The sequence below is a fragment of the Micrasema longulum genome, unplaced genomic scaffold (assembly GCF_059751315.1).
Source record: "Micrasema longulum isolate JH-2025_06_02 unplaced genomic scaffold, ASM5975131v1 h1tg001607l, whole genome shotgun sequence".
NCBI lineage: Eukaryota > Metazoa > Arthropoda > Insecta > Trichoptera > Brachycentridae > Micrasema > Micrasema longulum.
This window is the reverse complement of record NW_028278788.1, coordinates 387,599-414,227: the sequence shown is the minus strand read 5'-3', so window position 1 is coordinate 414,227 and position 26,629 is coordinate 387,599. Positions and strand designations below refer to the sequence as shown.

The window sequence follows — 26,629 nt, the reverse complement described above, 5'->3', positions numbered from 1 at the left end:
CTAAGTTGGCTGTGTACACTTTGTATGGCTGTATTGGTTTAAGTGGTATATGTATAGGTAGGAGGTATTTATATGCATCATATGAGAAATGTATGGCTATATGAAAAAGACATTCTATTGCATAATCCATTTGTTTTTTTTTTTTTAACCCAATGCCGCATTTTTGTCAGTATTTAATTATTTCTAAACTTAAATAGAGCTTCGTAAAAAAAAACAGCTTATTTGGTATCTTACCCGATATTTTTTCATATTTTTTTATACGTACCTATGCTATTTAAAAAAAATAATTTTAAGTTTGAAACTCAACGTTTCAAATGTTTACGGTCATAGAAATTTAATTTTAAAAAAATTTGTATGTTACGTACTTCGAATTAATCGTAAAAAAATATCTGGAATACTGATTATAATTAATCAAACTCATGGATTTTCGTACTTTATATTATTATATACCTATGTAATGTGTAATTTTATGTTATCTATGTAATCATTTTTGTGATTACCAGCTTGAATTTGTATGGTTAAATATACACAAATAACAATACACTAAAATACAACACTGCGCGTGTCATTCTGCATGATATTTAATTTGTTTCTGGTTTTGCTCCGTTGGCCTTCATTCAGTTTGATTTTATGAAAACGATTCCAAAATATAAAAATAAATGCAACAAAACAAAACTAATTTAATCCGAACGATTTTTTCCTAAAGGGATTAATTTTGATCGCATTGGAATAAGGTTCTCGTAACTTTTACACAACGCTTAAGATATAAAAGAGTTCTATGGTAAAATAATAACTTTATATGAATACCACAATAAGTTCCAATAAAGCTACGGGCGTGCGAATTTTACATTGCAATTTACTTTACAGTAATCTATTTCCACTCCCTTCTTATGGAAGAGATTTTTCAATTTTAAAGTTTGTTACTACTTAACTGTAGAAAAATATTTATCATAATAGATTGAGTTTCTCTACTCTCTACTAATATTTCTGACCATTCTGACGATGTCAGTCACGACGAAACCCGGTCACTAGTAAAATTATAAATAAAAGTGTAAAAAAACAAACACAGTATTTTGATTATTAAAATTAATATTTAAGTATCAATAATAACATACATTAAATACATTATTATACTACATATTTAAACTGATAATTATTGATAATTTGGTAGTAAAAATTAAAGAGAAGTAAAACCCATACAAAGTTTTATAAAAGTTTTTTTATTTATCAACATCATCAGCATCATCGTCATGTTCCTATGGTGCATCTTCTTCTTCTATCAGCTCGTTTCTCTCCACTGTCAAATATAGGCCTCTTCCAAATTTTTCCATGTTTTTCTGTCCTGGGCACTCTGTTTTCATCCATGTTCTACGAGTTCTATGGTGCATAGAGCCCTTCATTGGTACACCAAATGCAGCGTATATAAATAACTTGTTTCGTGAAGGTAAGGTTATTAGTCTTGCGATTCCGATGTCCCTCTTCCCAGGAATTGAATCCTGGTTCCGGAACGTTAAGTATGGTAGGCAAATGTGCCAACTACACTACTAGATGGACTTTTCCCCACTCGATACTTACATAATTGTATTCTTCATCCATCCGGACACTGAGTAAATGAATCGTTTATTTAAAAGTTCAATTGTTTTAATATGTGCGCTTTAAAAATATAGAAAAAAACGCATTTTAAATGTACGTTATCAAAATTTATTTTGTACAATAGCTTTATTATCGCCTGTGAATAAATAAAAATACTATTAAATCACGCAACAATAAAAGAAAAACATGCGCATAATATATATTTTTTTAAAATTCGTTGTTGAGTTGAGACATAAAAATATTTTTAAAAATACAGTACCATTACATATCATGTAATATAAATTAATTGAAAATCTTATTTTTATCAAACTAAATTGAATTTCACTAACAATTTGTTAGCAACAATATTATTATGGGTAATAAAATGCGTCAGTAATGCTGTGAGATTGTATAGAAAGTACCATGGTTTATATGGGGCGAGAGATAGTTCTGTTGACCTCGACTAGTGCAGGGAAGAGTTCAATCATTGGATTATTGAGATGGTCATCATTAAAATAATAATGTGGCGATTTCTATCAGACTTGTTGTACAACATTCCCGCAGACAAACGTCTTAGCCATTGGGTTACTAGATATTATACATAACTACACGTAGTTAGGTTAGGTTGGCGCAACAATCATCTTACTACATAATGCAGGTACACGATATAAGTAGTGTACATCCACACCGTATCCTGAACAAAATGTAGATTAATTACTGCTATTAGTGCCTTTGAGTATGGAAACGGTCAACTAATCGTAGATATAAGAAGCCTAACCTTTTACTACCAAGGACGCGATCCTGGATGGTTTTTATCGATAAAGTATATATCGACTAAAAATCCAATGTTTAATGCGGAAGTAATTATTATGGCTGCACTTGCTTAATTTTTTTTACATGTTTTGTGAACAAAAAACTCTAGTTGACTTTGCAGACTTATTTGATAAGAAATTATATAAGTTTATATTAAAATGATTTATGAGCTTACAATTTCTTTTTTATAATGTTAAAATTATATATATGTATAATTTCGTGTTATTTTACTAAAATAATGTGTCTAAACCACAAAAAATTTATTTAGAAATTTTAATTAGATTTGATGCTCTTTTTGTTTGCTGGAAAATATTTTGTTTTTTGGTGTTCCTCTGTGACTAGGTTCCAGTGCATTAGATGCGTATTTTGCTTTACGAGTATATGTGAAGCTTACCACAGACGCTATATAAGACAGTGAAATAAGCTTTCTTCTTTTCTTTCCTGCTCCTGCGTTGATTGCGTAGCTCCCGAAATAACAGTCCAGCGGTTCCTGCAGTACCGGATCCCTCTTGATTTAACTTCAAGATAATATCCGGTGTCGGAGAAATTTGACAATTAGGTATTTGAACAGTTTTTCTGTCACTGAAAACTGCACGTCGCGTCGGACTGATTACGCCTAGTTGAAATCGACACAATCGACGGTTCGTTGTCCCATTTTCGCAACCCAAAACTTAATCGATTTGGTTTTTTTTAGAAAAAGTATCAGAATGAAATTTTGTGTACCGGTACCTTTTCCGTTTTTCAAAATTATTTATAATATTTGTTTACTTTATGTCGGAAGACGGCAGATAAAATTGGATGCTTCTAAATGTTTTTGGATGGTCCTAGCTGCCATAAGAAACAATTGATCAAAAAAGTAAAACGATAGAGACACGCTTATGGTAAATATCTATAGAGTATAAAAAACTGATCTAGTGCCATAATCCAGGGAGAAATTACGGGAACACGTTTGTATAAAGAAAAGTCAGACCGCGTTTTCTCTTGATCATCCAAAAATGAATTTTGAAGGACCCTTTACAGATTTATCAATTTCTTTTTAATTTCTTTAATTCTAAAAAAATATTTTTATTTAGCCTACTATTAAGAATTCTCTGTGTCCGGGCGGATAAGGATTATAGTTATGTGTGTGAATTATACATCCTGGACAAGTGCTTTCGACACGGTGGCTACTTTCAGGGGAGAATCCTGATAAAGGAAATCGAGTGGATATAAGTCTGCCTCGTAATGCAGTGGTGGGCGTCTTCGCCTACCATACTTGAGGTCCCGGGTTCGATTCTTAGGAAAGTCGACATAGAATATTCATTAGTAAGGTTGTTTTGATCACTCTACCTTCGTGTAACAAATGGTAGATATACGCTGCATTTAGTGTACCAATACAGTGCCTTATTCACCACTAGGTATGGAAAATGTATTATGTAAGTATTTCATTTTTGTCAACATTCATACATTTTTCAATAGGTTTACATATAAATCAATGACATTGGCAGTGATAGGGTTAAATCGTCTGATGCATTTGAACAGATGCATGAAAGTTAATTATGCGTTTAACTATTTATACGACATAATATCGCACATTTTTAAGAGCTTATACCTGTAAAGGTGAACATTAAAAACTAATTTAATAACAAGTACAAAACAATAATTTTCCATTACAAATGTTAACCTTTGCAAACAAAATAGGGAAATATCACACACTTCGAATACCGATAAAAATATATGAAATGGATATTGAATAATCAATTGTATTTTCAAAATCAAAAATATTAAGGAGGAATGTTTTCACACATAAATTTTTCAAAAAACTTTTTTAAAAATACGTCGCTAGAAATACGCAACATGTTTGGCCTTGTAAGTTGTGACGTCAAGATTCGTGACAATGTTCTAAACCAATTTGAATGGACGGGAACAAATAAACACGAATCGTGACGTATTAGGGGCGTGACCAATGGAATGACTGTTTTTGCGGAAATTCAAATTTAAAAATATTTTTCATGCTACTAATAATTATCAAAAAAAAAAATTTCATAGTATTTCATAGACTTTTATAACTTTAAAAATGAAAGAAAACCTGATTTTCCCTATTATTTAAGGTAAGGTAAAAAATATAAGAATTTTTATTAAATATTTGAAAAAAACACACTCATTACATAAAGTTCTTGTTCCCCTGATCCCCGACCCGAATATTTTAAAAACTTTTGAAACACGCTTTTACTTCTTTGACATGCGTACTCTGGTTTAAATTGAATAATTATTGTATTAAAAGTCCGATCAGAATTTTTGGTATCCAGTATCCATTATCCACGGTCATTTATTAAAAAAAATAATATAATTTTGTATTATCAGTTGCATACTAATTGGTCTTTGTTATATTTATGTATTGTGTATTCTGCTGATATTTGAAGTACATACATCATCCCTGTTTTCTTGTTATTCTATTTATAAAAGCCTTTTTTTTCAATAAAGGTTTCAGATCTTTTACTTCACGAAAGTCAACGCACGGAAGAGTTGAGATAATGTGGATATTTCACTGTTAAAAGACCATGCTCAAAAATCCCCAAGGAAACGGTGATGTAATGTGTTACATTAAGCAAACGACGAGATATTTTTAAATATCTATTTTTATCTATCTATATATGTTTTATAATCTATTTTACATTATTTATAAAAATAATAACGTAATTAAAGCCTGTTATAGCAAAATTCGAATTCGCTATTTTATGAAATAAGAGCGATGTAATCAAGTCTTGTATTCTTTGTAGCCAATATTCAATACAGGGTGTTCTTTAAACCTTGTCACGTCGAATCCACGATGATCAGTATGGGCAAAAAGACATATTTGCTTATTTTAAAAAAATATTTAGAACGAAGAAATCGGAAAAAAAAATATTAAAAAAAAAATGGTTGCTCACTTCTGCAGGGGAGAAGTGAGAGGGGCGCGGGTGCGCGCGGTTGACGGTGTATCAGACTCCCCCCTCCTCGTTTCTTCCCTGCAGAAGTAAGCAACCATTTGTTTTTTTAATATTTTATTTTTGTTGATTTTATTCGTTCTAAAAATTTATTTTTATGTGCCAATATTTATATATATTTTACATAAACCGCATAAATTGCCTTTAACATTTATTGAACATAGGTATGAAAAAAAAAATACATATTTAAATACATAACAAAAAATGATAAAATTGCATAACTACAAATAACAATAGTAACAAGTAGGTAACAATACACATAAGCAACCAAAAATATTAAAGAAATAAATACATAAATATGAAAAAGCTAAAAAGTACAACATTATTGAATATCAAGAAAAGTTTAAGAATTATATTGCGAGAGAAAAAAAGAAATCAGACTTGTTTTCTAACTTTCAAGTCCAGAACCAAATATATCAGCCTTGTCCTCATACTGATTACCATACCTGTGGAGCCTATATGTCTTCTTGCTCATACTGATCATCGTGGTTTCGGATGTTACAGGGTTTTAAGAACATCATGTGCATATATGTAATAGTATTCAGTATTTGTATTCCCTTCTCAAAAAATTGCTTTTTTGATGACATCTTTCTGCCATCGGATTTTTTTTTTGGTCATTTTTTGACAAACTTTATTAATTGCCATGTACGAGGGCGGATTGAAAATGAAGCTGAAAAATTTTTTTTTTCAAAAACCGTTTATTTCTCAACATAGTCTCCTTTTACTTCGACACACTTAGTAAGACGATATTCCAACTTTTTTATACCATCTGAATAATACGATTTCGGGAACCTCTCAAAATACGCGTTAGTTTCGGTAATCACTTCTTCGTTTGAGCTGAATCTTTTTCCTGCGAGCTATTTTTTCTAGTTTGGAAACAGAAAAAAGTCACTAGAAGCTAAATCTGGACTATAAGGTGGATGATCAACCAATTCAAAGTGTATTTCACGTAATTTTAGCATCGTATCTAATGCTTTGTGAACCGGTGCGTTGTCTTGAAGAAAGAGCACTTTTTCTTCTTTAAATGTGGTCGTTTTTCCTTGATTGCATCATTAAATTGATCCAATAATGCTTGATAATACTTTCCTGTGATTGTGGATCTTTTTTTAAGATAATCAATTAGCAATATTCTGAGTGCATCCCAAAATACAGTGGCCATAACCTTGCCAGCCGATTTCACTACCTTTGCCTTCTTCGGAGCACTTCCATCAGCTTCCACACATTGTTTCGATTGATTTTTGGTTTCTGGTGTATATTAGTACACCCACGTTTCATCAACAGTTATTAATCGACGCCAAAAATCAACAGGATTACGCTTTATCATGTCCAAACACTGTTGTGAAGTGGTCTCTCGAACTCGGTTTTGTTCGACATTGAGCAAACGCGGCACCCATCTTGCCGATAACTTTTTCATATGCAAATGTTCATGTAAAATATTGAACACACGTTTATATGAGATGTTTGTTATTTCAACAATCTCACGCAACTTCATTCGGCGTTCATTCATAACTATATCTAGGATTTTCTTAATATTTTCTTCAGTAACCACCTCTTTTGGCCTTCCTGTTGATGGTATTGTTGCAGTGCTTGTTCGGCCAAGTTTAAATTCAGCAATCAAATATTTTACCATGTAATCTGACGAAACAGACTCACCGTAATGTTTATCGAGCTTTTTTTTTGTCTCTTTCGCCGTTTTCCCTTTCAAATAATTGTGTTTAATCACTGCACGAAATTCGTTTTTTTCCATTTTTCAAGAAACACAAAAGTTGTTTACTTCAAACGACTACAACAAATAAACTAATCGACGAATTTGGGTGACATTTTAACGGCTGCCGTTTGTCAAATTGCAATTTGGAAAAAAATAATCTTTTTTGTATTTGTGCTGCCATCTAGCGCTCGGTAGCTTCATTATCAATCCGCCCTCGTAAAATGCAATATTGTACCTTTAACTATGATATTTTCTCTTTTAAACATTTGTGTTGCTTTCTATATAATATTTTTACAGTTCTGGGATTTACTTTTTTGTTATTTTATAATATTGATTGATATTCAATGATCTGAAAAGTTCTCCAACTCTGTTGAAATGTCTTTTATTTAAAAAAAGGAGCGAATTATATTCTTAAACTAGAAAGTTACTTTATACGGTCGGCAGTGGACATATTAGGTATCTTTAAGTTAAAATATTAAGGTAGGTTGCTCTGAAACAATCGTTACCGATATTCGTGTAAAAAAAATGCAGATTTAAAAGTTGTTTTTTTTAATTTTATTTGTCAAAAGAAAACAGCCGCCATTGTAACAAAAAAGTACAATATTTACAAATAAACCAAAATTATTGGCCAATTTTTTTTTTCTATTTAAGTAAAAAGAATGCAAAAAAATAAGGAAAAAAGCGTACCCGTGAAAAGCCATCCGTATAATTTCAATAATATGAAAATATTTTTTTTTTGTTGACTGTCTTTAAAGAATCCTTTCGTCAGCAGATGCACACGGAGCAACCCTAGATCAGCCTTCCTTCTTTTTTTCTTTCAAACAAGATAAAATAAATATAATATGAAAGTATACAAAAAAAAATAAAACACGTTCTGTTAAATAAGTTTTTAATTATTATTTATGTGTATATATACACTTGGAGGTTTAATATTTAAAAAAATGTTTTTCCGTTTCTGAATATTATGTAGGTATCGTTTTATTTTGGAATGAGATAAAATCTCGGGATATTATATTTTATAGAAAGCTCACCATATAACATTGGTTGCCAGTGACTTGGTAGTACTTGGTAGAAATAATTATCATCAAATCGTACTCCGCACCTGATGGTGCATAGGGCACTGCATTGGTTAAGTACATGGAGATTATACGATTATATGTTACAGGGAGGTAATGTAATTAGCCTTACGCTTTAGGAACGTGTCTAGGGACAGTGAAATATTGCAGTTATAAATCACCTTATAAATAAATATTCTGCTTTGACCCTCCCAGGAATCGAATCCAGGACCTCAAGCATGGCAGGCGAATACGCCAGCCACTAGGTACACCACGAAGCGGACTTTTCTCTATTCGATTTCTCCTTTCAAGGATTTTTACCTGAGAGTAGCGAGTATCAAATCGAATGCACTCGTCGTGGATTCTGGTTCTATTGCACAGAATTGTAGGTACTTCATCCGCCTGGACCGGGGCAATACAATCTTATTAAAGTACATAATATATTAAATTTGGTAATGTATTCAAAATTAAACAAGTTTATTGGATTATAATTCTACTTTCTTTTTTATAAAATTTACAAAGGGTACATTGTGACGCGTTTTGTCTTGTTAGGACATTTTCAAACAAACTAACTTCAATATTACAAAGTTTCCCTATGTCACAACATTCCCTTTGTAAAAAAAATATTTTATAAAAAATAAAGTAGAATTATAAGCGAATAAACTTGTTTTATTTTGGATACATTACCAAATTTAATATGAAATTCTACCGATTGTCTGCATACACAATAAATACATAATATATTGTTTAATAAATACGTAGGTTTATAAACTTGAACGACTTCAGAATACATGTATAAGGTACATTTTTGGTCTTCGGAAATATGACCACATTTTTTGATTATCGTAGGCAACTGAAATGGCTCAAAATTAGACAGCGGAGAGACTATCACTCCCTCTCATTCTGTTCAATGTACTTCATAGTCCTAACGCTCCTATATACCTGCGTGAAAAATTTCAACGCTTATCAGCTCATGGTTTACCTCTTCGTTCAAATTCTCAAGGCACTCTCTTATTACCCATCCACAATTCCTCTTTCTTCTCTAACTCATATAGTGTCCATGCGGCTCGACTGAGGAATCATCTCCCATCCACCATCAAAGATGTTACTACATTATCTCTGTTTAAATGACGTCTGAAGAAACATCTCCTTTCTCTTCCTAAATCTCTTCTCCTTTCCCTTTTCCTCTTTTTTCCTTTTTTCCATTGAGTAATAGTTTCGATTTAAGGTAATTTATAAACAAATACGTTCATTTCTATTTTTATATGTCTTTAGCTTTTTAATCTTTTTTTCTATTGAATATGTTCTGTAACTTAAATTTTAAAAATTAAACTTTTATTTTATTGGTTGGTTGGAAGAAATTGCCATTTGGCAATTAGCCCACCAATGTACAAATAACATTATGTACAAAAAGTTAAATAAATAAATAAAATAAATAAGTATGCATAAATGCGGCTTTTGTATTTTGCAAACATACTTACATAATACATACTAATATTATAAATACGTTTTTAACCTCTCCATATTCCCACAAAATTAAATTATTTAAAATATGAAATTGTATAACAAAGGAAAAAAAAACAAAAATAAGTTATTGTTACAATTTACTACTGAAACTTAAAATATCAGTAGTTTGAAGTTTAAAAACTTAAATTAAGATCAAAATAATAAAATAAAGATATATTTGGCTTATCTGGAAAGTACTCATTTACCGGCGTCATTAAAAAACTTTCATCAAAGAAAACTATCATAAAAACACAGAAATATGGTAAACTGACAATAACAGCTGTCAAAATTCTAGTCTCGAAGCCGCGAGTAAAAGCTAGTACATATATTTTAAAATTTCATTTTTATTTTAAAATTATAAAACAAAACTAAATTACATAGTTGATAGTCCTCCTTAGAACAGGTTTCCTTAGCGAGGAGGACTCTTAAACGAATTTTGTATGAAAAATATTCTACATTCTATTCTATATTCTATATTCATAAAACAATAAGTGATAGTTCACATACAGTTTAATCAAAAGAATACACTTGACGCCCCGGAAAATGATTATGGGCCAGTGCCAGTGGAGTTGTTGTACAAAAAAATCATAAAATATTAAAAATAGCAATCCAAATAATATAAATAATATTAGAAACTTACCTTACTTACTTATAAAAAAACATACACCAGTATACAAAATAATAACACGATTAAAATTAATAGAATAAACCACAAGAACTTAAGTATTACAATAATTTTAATATGAGACATAAAGTTATCAATGCAACAAAATAACGCTTTAAACTTTCAACAATATAAAAAATATAGAATATGTAATTCTTTCTGTGATTTATTTAATGACTTCCTAAGCTCTTTTTACTTTCCATCAATTGATATAAAAATTGAAAATTTTCACTTACTACCAGCGTTAATTTGTTTCTATTATACACGTAAATAAATCATCATCTCTCAAATACATTGTAAATTTGTGTTCTATCACTTTTCTAGGCAATTAATAACATCACTAATAAATCTTCCGTTTTTAAACATTCCTTTAATGCCATTTTAACGGTTTTTTAGGTAGAAAGATACAAGATATTTAATACATAAAATTGTTTAATTTATGAATTTACGATAATATTTTTTTGGTGATTAATAGGCTAATATTTTTTTATTGTGGAAAAGTTGGTCACGTACGGATAATTGACTGTTACTGACATCTAGCGACGCAAACGAAAACGAAATATCTATTTTCTTTCCTCACTCTCGCTACAATTCGGAAAAAAATATTCAATTTAATATATAATTTATTTTATTAGTATTATTCAGTAATTTATATAATCTTTAACACAACATTTGGTCAAAGTTGTAAGGATTATTTCTCTGTCAAATTGTTTGATATTTTTATTTGATTTTTTTTCTTTTGTTCTCGTTATTTATTGCTTTGCTTATGCATACAAAGCCTTTTTTTTCCTGGTATGTATATTTTATATATAATAGTTATTTTTTAAGGGTCTGAGTCCATTCCTTCATTATTTTTTTCATTTCAGTAACTATGGTCTTTAGAAAGTCAAGTATCTTTATTGTTTAATATTATGCTTTCCCATAAAATTAAAGTAACAGAATTTTTTTTAAAGAAATCAAATTCAGGCTAAAGCCAATTAGCATTGTAGAAATAAAGAAAATAATTAACAATGTAAATTAAATTTTAAACACTGTACAGTCCTTCTTAGAACAGATTTCCCTAGTGAGGACGACTCATAAGTTATTTTGGCTTTTTTTTATATACTTTTATATATTTTTTATATAAATATGGTAATAAAAATATTTTTAAAACTTCTTATAAAATGAATCACTAAAGATTTTACGATAGATTTTACATTTTTGTGACATCTGTTTTGCCTTTTAGGGGCATTGATTGTTAGACTTTAGCTAAATTATATGGCATATTACTCATTCATTCATCAAAAAAATCTTTATTAACGTAACATATTATTATTACTCAATAAATATGGGCAAGAGTTTCCCACGGTCTCGTTCAAATAATATTTGTTATCTTTTATTGCCTTAAAGGTTTTTACAATTTATAACTTGCTTAATGACTTTCGATTTCAATCATAAGAATTATTTGAAATCACGCTAATGCCCTAACTTAGCGAAACTACATTTACAAACAGGTTTTTTTTTTGAAGAATCATAAATGTTTTTTTATGTTTTTTATTACATAATTCTATAAAGTTAACATAAGATAGCTATTTCAAAGTGGATAAATTCTTTAAGGAAGGAATAATAAAGCGTAGGCATTTACAAACATGTGACTTGCAATTGGTTAGTTCGTGTGATAAGTTTACTCTCTACGTACATTTGCCATTCTACTTTTATTATTATATTTGTATTTTTTATTTAGGAAAAAACAACAGTTGTCTTAAAAGAATATAAAAAATAGTACATACATCCAGTTCATTTCGTGAACTGATATTTTAAGCTAACTAATTTCTAGAAATTCTTCAGATTGCCTGATTTTCTTTGTGATGTACATCGGAAAGGTTTTAACTTCATAGTTATTAATGAAATAATTTTAATATGTTATGTTATTAGTTGTCTCGACGTGTAAATAAATAATAAAATACGTGTCAGAAGTTTAAACAAATAAAATATAAGAAATTTTTACAAATAAAGCTAATAAAAATTAAGGGAAAATAATGTTTTTTTTGTAATATAATATCTAGTTCAAGTTTGAAGTTTTATATAAAAGCTCCAAAAATATACATTTTTAAAGATCAATAAAATACATAAAAATAAAACGAAACCTTTGTAAATACTAAGACTTTCATATTCCCTTCTCAAAGAGGTTTTTTTGTATTTTACGAAATACCTAGATAAAATTCTTTGAGGGTTAAATCCTATACAAAAAACATGTATTTAAAATATTATTGAAAAAATGTAATATAAATAAATAAATATATAAATAAATATTGTAAAAAGTAATCGCTGTTTGCTTATATTTAAACAATTACATTGATGTAGGTACGATTTTTTACATACCTACAAATCAACGATGTTTTTTCCCTACATAAAAGACATGATTTTCCGGAAAATTACCGTATAGATTTTCCTCATCGTGCATTTCTTCTGCGTATTATAAATTTTTATGATATTATTTTCTCGTTTGGAATAAAAAAAGTATATCCTATGAGTAATCATTAAACAAATTAATGTTTCGTATTTCTTGAGTATGTAATTCAGTAAATATGAATTATGTATTTATTTAACTTTTCATGTACGCACATAGGCCATTTATGTAAATATGTAGGTACTATTTGTTGTTATAAATATTTGTATATAACCACTTACCGATTTTTCTGTGTCTACCGGTTTTGAGACGCACCTGTCTCTTCATCAGGACACTAATTACACTAACAGGCAAATCCCACTACACACCTTTACCATAGTACATAGTTGGCCTTTTAAATAATACATAATAACTCAAAAGAATGAACAAATTATCAAGATTCGCTAAAATTAGTGCAATTGGAGTACTTATGCAGTACCTTATGCACTTTTAGGTGCAGATAAAGAAATTTTGAAATTATGTTTATTATATGTATATTACAAATCTACCTAACAAATCTGAATAAAATAATGTTTTTACCAGAAATTAACGTGTAAAATGTTTATAAAAATACTTTTATATTATTTTGAAAATAGTGTAAAGATTAACAGACTGTAAAGTTGCGGATCAAAAGTAATATCTTCCAAAGAAGGTTGGTGCAATCAACTGACCCTCAATTATGAATGACTCTTAATTATTGCCGATCAAGATAACTAGATTTTTTAACGAAAAGTGTGAGTTGATGTCGTTTTTTGTTAGCTCTATAATAAGGTAGATACTGATGTGTTTTTTACGCCCTGCACAAATTCTTAAGTTTTTTTCTACAGTTTTTTCTAACTCGCACCATAAACATTCCCAAGTATCTACTCATGTATGAGTTCATCGCCATGATATTTCGCGTTTATAAATGGTTATTGCTCTTATTTTTCACATTACCTTAAGTGTTACGAATTTGAGATCTAATGCATTCTGGTTGTAATTATGGAACTAGTTTCTGTACTTAAAACAAATACATTGTTCTATCATAATGCGAAGGCATATACCCGTAGTTTACGATGCCGAATAAACAACCCGAGCTGCCATTATCTCGGATAAATAATAATTGATTTTATGTTATTTGTTCCAGATGCTGAAATGTAGTTCTGCAATCAGATATCTCGGTGTAGAGCCAATAGCCTCGAACTCGCGCGATGGATTCCCGTAAAGTCGGCGGGGAGGATTACGTAACGATAGTGTCGGTGGGAAATGCGGAAGGGGACTCCGGCGGCAGCGGGCAGCGCGAGGAACCGTTCGTCACCGTGCTCTCTATCTGGCAGAGGCCCGCGGAGGAGGAGGTCACCATCTACCGCCTGCCCGGGGAGAAGCTCGGCTTCGGCCTGAAGTTCGAAGGCGGCACCGGGTCGTCCGAGCGCGTGCGCCGGCTCTTCATCCAGTCCTGCGCCCCCGACAGCCCGGCCGGCCGCGCCAGGGCTGCTTGGGGCGCCCTCGAGCCGGGAGACGAGATCCTCCGGATCGACTGCCTCCCCGTCACCGACCTCACCCGCCTCGAGTGCGTGCGCCGACTGAAAGATTCCAACGTAGCGGTAACACTGCTAGTGAGACACGACGACTTGGAGTGCGCTTTAGAAGCGGAAAATAAATCTTCCGAAGAAACGATTTTGGATTCGTCTCGGGTTAGTGAATCTGTAGTATCAGAAAAACGTGACGACGGTAAAACTTCCTTACCGCCACCCGTACCTCCGCGTAAACTTAACAAGAAAAATGCCAATGGTTCAAACGACAAAGTCAACTTAATTGACAGTAAAAATATAGACTTCTATAAGACCAGTGATACCGTTGTTGAAATTACCACTCACACTAAGAAATCGGTAGTCGGAAAGCAGTCTCCGGGGCGGCCCAGGCGTATCGCCCCTACTCCGGGCCACGACACTCCACCCCCCGAGGCGCAAGTCTACACCGATCTTTTCTGTCAAGAGAAGGAGCGAGGTAATCAAGTGGCGGAGTCTGAATCCGATGATACCGGTAGTTCTATATCGACTGTAATCGATAGACTCAGTGTATATTCGAGTTTCCCAGGATCAGTTGAAAACAGTATTCCGTCAACTCCCACTCTCGGGTACAAACAGATAAACCTCGATAACGTTTTCAATTGTTTGGATAGTGTTAGTCTTTTATCTGATATCCCCCCGAGCATTGTCGAAGAAAATAGGAAATCATTTACTAAGTCATCAAATGGCGTAATCTCAACGGAGAAAGGAATCAATGTTAATGATACACATAAGAACTCCTTTAAAAGTGATGATACTTTCTCAGTAATTTCCGTCAACGATTCTAAATATTCTACCCGGGAAATAATAACCGAGAAGACATTTATCCAAGAATGTCGAAGCAGCGACGATAATAACAACTATTCACAAAAAACTAGAAAAATTAATCAAATAAGTGTAAATTCAACTTCATCACCTAAGTCTTACGATGTTGTTGATTGTGTCGTAAATGATCTAAATTCAAACGATAAAAAAATCACCATGGAAGCTCCCAAACCAAAGCCGAGAAGTATTAATAAAAAACATCCTGAAAACGGTTTTTCAAATCGCCAATTTGACGACAGTCTTTCATTGACAAAACTACATTGTATAGAATCATGGTTGCAAGATTCAATTAGCTGCAAGAATTCAGTGGAAGAGTCTGAGACATACATGAGAGACGAAGATACCCAAGTCGGTCGACCGGAAGCCTTACCTCGACTAATAGACTTTGTTCCTAAGACACATGTCGTTAAGAATCACGATGCGACAGACGGCAAAGAAAAATCGTCTCCAGCTTCGAAACTTCAAGAAAGTGATGTTCTTAAAGAAGAGACGAATCATTTGAGGTTAATAATAACACGAGATCCTTGTCAAGAGTGGTCCAATACTGGCAGTTCACCTCAGTTGGAAACTATTTATGAAGATATTTCTCCCTGTCCTACATTACTCATGTAAGTTTTCACAAATTTATAAAGTATTGCATTTCACACATTTGGAAAACAGTTTTTTTTATACTCCAATACAAATAATACATTAATTTATAGTAGTTACATTAAGGATGTAAATAAATGCCTCTGGTTTAGTTTTAAAACTATAAATGACGAATTTGGATCTCTCAGCCGCCAATCCCTTTCCAAATATCCAGAAAACTTCTAAGGTAGCAAAATGATTAAAATATGACGATGATTAGCTAAAACTTTCCTGGTCCAATCAAAATTATACAGATACAGGCAAACTCTTTTACGGTTTTCAATCACTCATTTTCAATAAGCTAATTAACTCTCCGGATCTTTATAATCCCATTACCTTTAACTTTCATAGACATTTCTAGGATGTGGCATTTTTTTGCAAGTAACACGTGTTCAAGCCAAGCCTTGTATATTTTGAATGCTGACTTAAAGCTTTTTCTCTCTGAATTATATTTTCCCGTCAGCGAAGGCGTTAAATTTTGTGAGCTCAGAGCCCCGATTGCAAAGGAGTAAAGAGTCTATAAAGTACATATAAAATCGTCTTTATATCAAGTATTTTTTCAATGTACAATACAAAATTTAAAAATATAGATTATACGAACATCACTCTGTCAGATTTAAAATTTACACTAAAAATGTTTTATGTAACTTAGTAGACATTATAATAATAAATATGTACATCTCCCCTCCCCTCCTTATCCTCTCTTCAAGCATTCTTGTCCTTATCCCGCCCAATTTACAGTAACTTAATGTTCTTAAAATAAATATTTAAAAAATCTTTGATTATTGAGTACATGAAAATAACATTTTTATATGTATAAATTGTATGTATTTATTTGATATGTAATATATTTTCTTTACTAACTTTGTATACTATGTGGAAATCTGTTATTAGTTCTGAGTTTATACACTATATCTGTTTGTTTACTAAAAATATGTATGTAGAACTGTTGTTTTCCCAAATAAAAATAAAATAAAATATATATTTTTTTAAATAAGTTTCGTCGTCGGAAACCTGTAACTGAACGTTTCTAGAAATACATTTTTTATGAATATTGAATTTTTCATATAGAAAATTCAGTCGTACTTTATATACAGTTGAAGACAACTCATCTAAGTTATTTTCAATTGCCTACAATGTATCGAAGGGAATTTTCTGTACGAAGATATATACATTTGTATAAAAAAAATTAAATATCTTCGTTGGTAACATTAGATTTTACATCATGGACAGTTGATAACTTGCCGTCGTAATCGAGGCCCTGATGGTATTTGTTCAACTCTTGTTTTACTACATCCATAACATAACTTCTCGATTTGATTTGATCCTATTATTATTATTCATGTTTAAAATTATACGCTTTGTTTATCCCATTAAACTTAATAATCCTTTCAAAACAATGCGCATTTATGGTTACCCATAGATTTGTATTTTATTTTCCTTCTTTAGCAAGTACATATGTATTCTTACAAAGTAAATTAATAACGAAATGAAAATTGTGTATGCGTATTAAAATTAAATATAATATTTATTATTATTTTATTGTTCAGCCCTGTTCTATAAGTTGTAAACTTTTGATTCGCTCGTTAAATATTGTCAACTGTTTCGTTAATAACTATTGCAATAATAACTTTGGTAAATTGAAGCACGTATCACTCAAATTTGGGTGCTTTGCCAAGAAAAAAATCTTGAACATGTTTTATTGCAATAAAGGTTCTTTATTTGCTATAACTTATTACAAAGAAAGTGACTTACATTTAATTATACATGTAAATGTTACGTCGTATTATCCGAGATAATTTATTTTATCGGATAAAATTATATGTATATACCTTTATCGTGTCATTCATAATGATATCGGCTTACATCACAGCCACGTCTGTTTAATATTTGCATCTATAAATACATAATGTCTTATGATTATTTGCATTCGCGCCTTGTATTATCTTTGAATATAAATATTGACACCCGTGTAATAAATTACTGACAGCATTGCCATTTTTATTTTTGAATGGTTAACGAATTTAGTCAATAAGTGGGTTTACTCATTTTATTGTTAAAGTCAAATGGTCTATATTAATATTTATTTTAATCATTTAATTATTATTGTTCCTACAATCTACACCATTGCATTCAATTTGTTTATTTTTAATTTTCAAATCCATTTTTCATTTAGAAATATTTTACTTTTTAAAATCGATAGATTTGTTCGATTGAATGAACTATTACTATACATCATCATCATTTTCCTATCTTAACCAACTGGTGTATAGAGAATAACACTGGTACTCTAATGAGGAAATTCGGTGGTTTTTTTTTTATTAATAGACTATCAAAATAAGCCAAAAATATATATATATATATATATGTGTCGTATTATCAGCGCTATGATTTTTGTAATTTTAAAATTACTCCGCGTAGTGTGACGTCACAAGTTCTCTTTGGTGAGTGCTGCGAATTTGCGGATTGGCTTCCATAAACCGGAAATCTATCACAACGCTATATTTTTGGTTGAATTGGAAGAACTAGTGACGTCGTTCAAAGTATTGATTTTTATTAAAATAATTTATATTATTTTTTCATACATTTTCAAGAAACTTCGCGGTACAATTTTTACCGCGCTTAAGAAAAACATTTTTTTATTAAATTTACCGTAGCACTGAACTTCTTCATTGGACCGTATTTGTATCGATTTTTTAATGGAAGGTAAGATCATCAGACTTGCGTTATAGGTCCCAGTCCAGGAACAATGAAATATTGCAGTGCAAACCACCTTTAAAAAAATCCTGAAAAATAAAATTGAATTCGAGTAAGTCGGCCTCCTAGTATTTTATTTGGTATTTGGTGGCGCATTTGCCTACTATGCTTGAGGTCCCGGGTTCGATTCTCGGCAGGTTCGACGCGAAACATTTGTTTTAAAGGAACTTTAAGATTGATTACCTTATTGGTACTAATTTTTCTTTTATTTGGTATGGCTCACAAACAATAAACATTACAGACAAGGGATAATTATTGCAATCTGTTACATTAAGATATTATATGTGAACACAACATGTACAAAAATAAGTAAAAATATTTATTTTCATTATTTTTTTTAATGGACAAGCCTAATAAAATTTTATTAATATTACAAAAATATCAACTAATTACAACATTTATTCTTACATGTTATTGTAATACAATTTTACCTAATTAACATAAGGGCCTCTTTCATTTTATAAATTGCATTACAATTCTCATATGATTTTTTAATGAGTTATTAAAGATGTCTATATCAGAATTACTTTCTAAAATAACTATATGATCTTAACAAACGTGATAAATTAAAACAAACGCATTAAAGTGCGCCATATTATTATTAAAGGTTTAAAATGTACTGTACGATCTCAATCGCTGACTGGGAACATTCAGAGGTTCATTCTTTAAATCAAATATACGGCCAATATTAATATACAATTAATTATATTATAAAAATCTATAAAGTCTACAATCTGTCTCCAAACTTTCAACTTATCTACACCAAAATGTTCTAGGCGCTGATAATAAGACTGAAGGGTTCTGCTCATGTTACATTTAAATGTTAGGCTACGAAGTTTTTTTTTTTGCACAGATTCAATTAAATTAATGTAAGTTATTTAATATGATGATCATATAGCATTTGTTAGTCAGTTGATGTTTCGATTCTGCGGAATATCTTTAAGTTTTCAGCATACAGCGAAAAATCGCACTTTAAATGAGTGCCAAGATCATTGATAAAAATAAAAAACAAAAAAACGGCCCAAGATTTGTTCCTTGGAGCACACTAGATGTCATAAGTATTGGTGATGATTTGAATCCGTTTATGCAAACAATCTGGCTTCTGCTTTCCAAATTTGATTTAATCCAATGCAAGGGATAACCATGTTCGCCTATTGCTCCCATTTTTTAAACCAGAAAGTTATGATTGACTTTATCAAAGGCTTTCTGAAAGTCAGTAGTCAGTATACACGCCATATTACCACAATATTATAGTAGGTTAGACGCAATCGAATTCTTCGGAACAAATCCATGTTGCTTAGGACAAACGGGTGGATTAAAGTATGTTAAAAAGCAGGCTAACGACTCAAAAACTTTTGCAAAACAGGATAAAATACAAATGGGCCTATAATTTTTAATCGATGATTTGTCTCCAGATTTATGTGTTGGAATCACATTTTCGATATTCCACAAGTTATGAAATATACATTCATTTAGAGGTTTGTTGAAAATAATTTTCATGGGTATACATGGCTCATAACTACAATTTCTTGTAAATACACTTGTTATATGATAGGGTCCTGCATCTTTTTTAATATCTATTTTTTCAATTATATTCTTGCATCTGTTCGATTACTTGCACATTCATCATTAAAATTCATTAACTTAGGTAAACTGTTAGTTAACAGATGATCGAGATAGTCTGTTTTTGATGTTCCAATGTAGTTTTTATTTTATTTTATAGGAGTTGTAGTATTTTTAACCCTCCTCGTGTGCGAGGTTTATATTTTACAAGTGGATTTAAATTCCTGGCTATCTTTATCTGAGTAGTGCTGGAAAAGGAAGGAAATTACGGCTGTGGACCTTTGTAAGAACTTCTCCACATTTGCTTAGGGCATAACACTCCTTTGAGAAATCCTTTGAGAAAAAAAGGATTAGATGTTATTGAAATAAAATCCTTTTGTTTTAGTGAGGAATCATCCAGACATCCTCCTGCAGGAGATTCAGGAAGTGACCAGGGAACTTTTGTTTCTATTGAGATGCCGAAAGAAACTGAAATCAGGACCTCCGAAAACGGAAAAGTGGAAATTAAAAAAGAATCCGTCTCCCACAAAAGAGAAGGTAAGTTTATTTCTTCTGGAAATATGTTAATATGGTTGGTGAAAATTTAAAACGCTGTAAAACTTATTTCTGACGATCGTTAAAATTCACACGGTACGATAAAATTTCATACGTCAGATATATATTAATTGTATTAGGGATATAAATATAAATTCTGCGGCCTCCGTGGTGTAATGGCGAAGTCGCTTGACTCGCACATGGAAGGTTACGGGTTCGACTGCCGGTGAGAACACAATGAAACAAAAAGTTTTTTCAAACCCTAGTGTTCTGTGCTGTAATTCATCACTGTAGTTGGGCATCCTGGCCATTGAAATTAGAAAATGCTTAGACTTAGGTTGGACATGTGGAGCGAATGGACAAAATAATCTGATAAAAAAATTCATGACGCGAATGTTGATGGATGGAGAAAACGAGGAAGAGCGATAAACACATGGCATTACCAAAGCAAATAAATACGAGTACTTGAAAATGAACATGACATGAAAATAATCGGGGTGCGTGCATGTAAAGAAAGCAACGTTTGTATGCAAAGACGCAGTAGTGTGGCGTTCTATCCTCTCTGCCTACCCCTACGCGGAACCGGCATGCTGGTTTTTTCGTCTGTTTTTTTATTTATTGATCTTATAATACATAATATTAAACAGTACGGAGTAATAGTAAATTATATACTTAGTTTAATTAATTTACTTCACAAAAGTCAACAGCTGGCTTATTCTGTCACAATTTCGTTTCGTAAGTTTATTTGTTCGTCGAGATGGATCATCTCATTCTAATGCAATCAAAACCATATTTCGCTCTCGTTCCCTCTCATATGATACGAATGAATTTACGAAACGGATTAGTTACAGCATAAGGCCACAGATGGGAGAGTTAAGGGAATATGGATGTTTAAACACAGACAGAATGGTGTACAATGTGGTCACTTAAACCAGCCAATTGAGGATCTCAAGCCCTGTAAATACCTAGACTTCCATATTCCCTCTCAAAAATGTTTTACCTCTCTGTTGCAATACATTTACATAGTAGATAGTCTCTTAAATTTACCAATGTAGTGGTCTCGCACCATCAGGTGCCAAGAGGGAGTAATTATAAAAACTATAAAAGAGTTTAAAATAATTTTAATGCACAAATTGGAGGAATGAGTTCCACTTAAAACAATAAATGCGTTCTTCTTAATCTTACTGAATGTAACAATGCAGCTATTATATTATTTACTTACACAGCTGCATATTCAACTGGCTCGGGGAATTCAATATGTTGCCACTCACAATTCTTGGCCTTAATAATTCCATGACCTCTAATGCACCATATCTCATGTAACTAATAAAGTGCAGGGGTCGGCAAACTAAGTGCCGCGAGCTAACTCCGACTCAATGTGTACTTTCAATCCGGCTCCTGAGCTAAAATAAAATAATGCTTTTAAGGTTCTTGTGATTTAAATATTAAACAATGTAATTTACATTTTTTCAGCTTGACCAATTGACATTTTTATTATATCATATTTTTTCCATCATCAATGTTTTTAAAATTGCCCGATTCGCTCAATATTGACTCGAATTGACCATATTTTTTTATTCATCAATATTTTATTTCCAACTGCTACAATTTTAAATACACACTCTTTTCCTTTTACTTATCGACACATTTTTTTAAATCATAATATTTTCCATCATTAATACTTTTAATTGATTTTATTATTTATGTATTTTTTTAAACCTATTTTTATTATGTATGGCTTAATACATATAAGTATTTATGTAAAACAGTAGAAAAACTTATTAAAAAAAAATCTTTTCTTTTTAATTTGCCTTTATATACCTATATTGTTTATTCTTGTTATTATTGTTCTCAGTGTGTTTTGTCAGTTTGTTTTCTTCACGTAAAAACCGATCAACGTGATTTTTTGCACCCAAATAGCTGGAGAGCTGAAAAGTGTCACAAGCTACTTTTTACTCCGAAAAAAAATTTCGCTGTCTTGGGATTGTCTTGAAAATTATTTTTGGAAAATAAATTAATGTTTAAACATAATGACGATGCTACGCCACCATAGATCGTCGTTTTTTTGCACAGTGATAGTTGGAGGTCCGGGAATCGATACAGGCTATTTTTCATCTTGGTAATTTTTTTTAAACGATAAAACTAATCAATCTACTAATTTCTTCCTAATACATGAGCGAAGCCGCAGGTAAAAGCTAGTAATACTATAAGTCCACGTTAAAGCCGTATAGGAGTTTATAAATAAATAAATAAAATTATGGTACTCATTTATTCAATTTTTTGGACAACTTTCTGTTCTGACTTTTTTATACACTATAGACTATAAATATCCATAATTGGCGTGTTCCTAATCTTTTTTTAATAATTGTCATTAATAGGAGCCGGGATCATCCATAAACCCTGTTTTATCAAATCAGGGCGATTAGGTAGGGCACCACGCCATATCTTCTTCGTACAGAAAATTCGATTTTTATTTATAGATAATTGAACTTTGTTGAATACCCATTGTAATTGGACCACAGAAAATGTCATAGCATGGCGCTATTGTTTGACCTATTTTTCTTGAAATATTTTTTTTCTCACCAAATTTGAGCGTCATTTTATGACATTTTTACGTAAAAGCACCTAACGTTAAATCCAGCTCTTTTAATAAAAAAGTTTTCGCACCACCGCACCGCCACCGATACGTATAGTATATTAAAAGTCATACAAATCTATTAATTTTGATTTAAGACTTTATAGTATGTTTAATTCAAGGAAGTGCATTTTAAAGCACAATTAATTGGAATGTAAATTCATTGAAAGGGCAATTAATTATTATCGTATTGAAAACAGTCAGCTTTTTAGTAGCAGTACCGCTGTAGCTTAACGATTATTTTATGTACTTGGAAACCACTCAGCATGTAAAAATCATAATATATTTGGCAATTTTTGAAACTAAGATGACAAACTTCTTTGAGTAGTTAAAGTGAATAATAAAAAACGAATTAATTCATATATTTCTGGCGCAAAGAGCTAATCGATTTCTATAAGTTAATCGGGTTATAAATGTTATTACGAGTACTTTTGTAATTTCCTGAATAGCTCATATATTGTAAATCTTATTCTTGACAAAAATATGATGTGACAAGGGCTTAACACGAAAATGACTTATCAAAAATGACGTTAGTGCTACGGACTGGCAGATAAAACAAATATTTATTTCTTGTCGCGCGAAAGCGGCCATTAAAATTAATTTTGGAGAGAAGGCTTAAAGAGTCTACTTTATTACTTAATATTATATGTAAATATCGTAATTCAGATATACTGCGTCTATTTTCAAGCGTAAAAAATCCATTTTGTTTAGAAGATTAGCTGTAGGAGCAAAGAGTCAATTGTTTTTATAGCCTTGGTATCTTAAAATCACACGCGTCATTGTTCTATGATCATGACGATAAGTTATAAATGTCTAGACATCCATTTTTTCTTCTTAAAGAGGTTTTTCACCCGAATCGCAATATCATTTATTTCTACAACGACGTTGTAAATCTTCTACAGATAACGACGCGACGCTATGGACGCCTTGAATGAAATTATTCTCTATTTATATGGCATCTGTTGGCGATCCTGCAAAGCTTATTCCAATGTCGATGCCGTACCTTGATATGTTCCATAGTTATTTTAGCCATCTTTAAAAAGAGCTTACCAATGTACGGATTTATTAGTACAAATTGATATAAGTGAGAAAAATGTAAAATTAGTATCGCGGATTCTCATAGTCAGCAAATACCTTATTTTTAAAAAAAATCTTGAATAAGGAAATCAAGTGGAGAAAATTCCTCATGCTTGAGGTCCTGAATTCAATTCTTGGGGGGATCAGTAAAGAGGAAGTATTTAATGAAAAAATCTTCGAGTGATTTAAAAACTTCTTTATTTGAGTAGGTACCAGCGTACCTAAGTTTCGTCTAAACTTCAAGAGCCGTAATCTGCCGGTCGAAAGGTAATTTTATTTTAGTTTTAAAAATTTGGCGGCCTCCATGGTGCAGTGGTTAAGATACTCGACTTAAGCATGGAAGGTTCCGGGTTCGATTCCCAGTGATAACACAAAAATTAAATTAGATTTTTCTCAAGCCTGGGTGCTCTGTGTTGTGTTGAGCGTTGTGCCTCCTGGCCTGTTGTGCTGCAAAAAAATAAAAAATATATGTAATAAAAATAGTTCCTCGACTAGTATCTGAAGCGTAAGATTGATCATCTTACCTTCATGTAACTGGGAAGATGGTAAGAAAAAAAAGACCAAGATACGCTGCGATTGGTGTACCAATGCAGTGCCCTTTGCACTATTAGGTGCGGAAAGGAAATGATGATGATGATGTTATATAAAACTTTTAAGTAATATTTTTGCTAGAAATACTTGAAAAAACTTAATGTTTTTAATTCATTTTTTTTATTTTTAACGGCGTGATTTTGAACGAACGGCATTTGAAAATGGCAATAACGTATGATTTTCTTGCTTTTTTATCAGATACAACCTTAAAAAAAATAACAATACGATTATGTAAACCTGGAATCCTCCGAGCTTAAGGATAACGTCTTAGCCATTACAACACAGGGGTTGCCAAGATTAAAAAAACTTTTATTGATGTACTTTACATTTAATTTATTTACAAATAATCAGCAGATAGAAAAAAAAAGACATACATAAAAACACGCAAAATTACTGTAGCAAAATGATATATATTGCACAGTGTTTAAAGTGATCACTAAGTATTAAGCTGTATACTTCCATACTGTCTTCTCAACCATAACAACAATCCTGTAATTCTAAGGGTTAAAGTCTGACTAGCCGAAATTGGTGAACGGCTAGTTTTATATGATTATATACTATAAAGTATTTACAAATTTTGTAGTAAGAAAATCGTTAAGTATGAACGTAATTATTATCACAGAGAAAAATAACTTGTGTAGAAATGCTTCCATTACGTTTGTAGCGGATCACGTAGAATTATCATTCCTTTCTGAAGCTCTATAAGCGCGGGAAATGGGTAAGTGTTACTGCCTAACTACACTGGTAAGATATGTTGTTAGTTGTATCTTCAAGACGCCATTTCATGCTCTCATTTTTTTTTGTTTTATTTTGCTCTATCCAGCTAATCCTATACGTTTTTTACACCAAAATTACGTTTGAACCATCATTTATGTCGTTTTATAGTTTTTTTATGAACTTCGCAGCGTTTTTCCATTTTCACTAGATACAGCTAGTTGTACTTCATTTACAGTTTGCTTTGCCTATATATTATCGTCATAAATGCCTCATCTAAAGGTGCGTTGGGCATTGGACTCCAATCTCAATATTTCTCGATTACGTGGTACGTAAACGCAAAATGATCATTTTTACGCTTATGTATTTTATTTATAATGTTTATGTTCATTAAAACAATTAGTATCGAGTAAATGTTCAAAAAGGCTATAAAAAATGGATAATGGAGGTAGGTAGAAGTAAAATGGATTGTCTCATTCGCCCAAACCAATATAGAATAACCTACTTCACAAACGTATGTTTTATGTTATGTTTTTGTTCTTTTATTGTGCGTTTTATAATATAAATAATATAGGTGTACAGTGGCATTAAAAATAAATGTAAATTCGCTGTGTTTAAAACTGTCTTAACATTTTGTAATTACTCGCATGTAAGAAAAAAAAAGCATATTGTTGAATGTCCTCAGCACGGGTAACCTCAGTGAGGAGACATTATTTTTATTATTTATTTTTGTTAATAATGTGAAAAAAAATGAATCAATAAATAAAATTCATAAAAATAAAAGCCTCTCATCAATTCATCGTCATAATTTCCTTTTCGGCACCCAGTATTCATGTTTGTTATGTTTTAAAAAAAAATATATATTTGGACCCCTGTATTTAGTAGCCTTACGTGTCATGTACAAGGCTAAGGTACTCGGAAAAAAAAAAGTTTTTGTTTGTCTTGGAAATGGGATGTTCGATCACTGATTTTGGTTTATTACCTTTAGGAGTCCAATCACCATTGTTGCAAAGTTCAAGAACAATGGCGCATGATAACTACTTTTTA

At 31.4% G+C, this 26,629-nt stretch overlaps 1 protein-coding gene across 2 annotated transcripts in view; it reads left to right on the top strand.

Moving 5' to 3' along the window:
- Positions 1-26,629, top strand: part of bbg (PDZ domain-containing protein big bang) — a 131,284-nt gene that overhangs the window by 58,885 nt on the left and 45,770 nt on the right. For both annotated transcript variants that reach the window (XM_088236790.1, XM_088236791.1), the window contains exons 2-3: positions 13,839-15,692; positions 20,417-20,568. In XM_088236790.1, coding sequence (XP_088092916.1) covers positions 13,903-15,692; positions 20,417-20,568 — 1,942 coding nt within the window. In that variant the 5' untranslated portion in view covers positions 13,839-13,902. The remainder of the gene's footprint in view (positions 1-13,838; positions 15,693-20,416; positions 20,569-26,629) is intronic.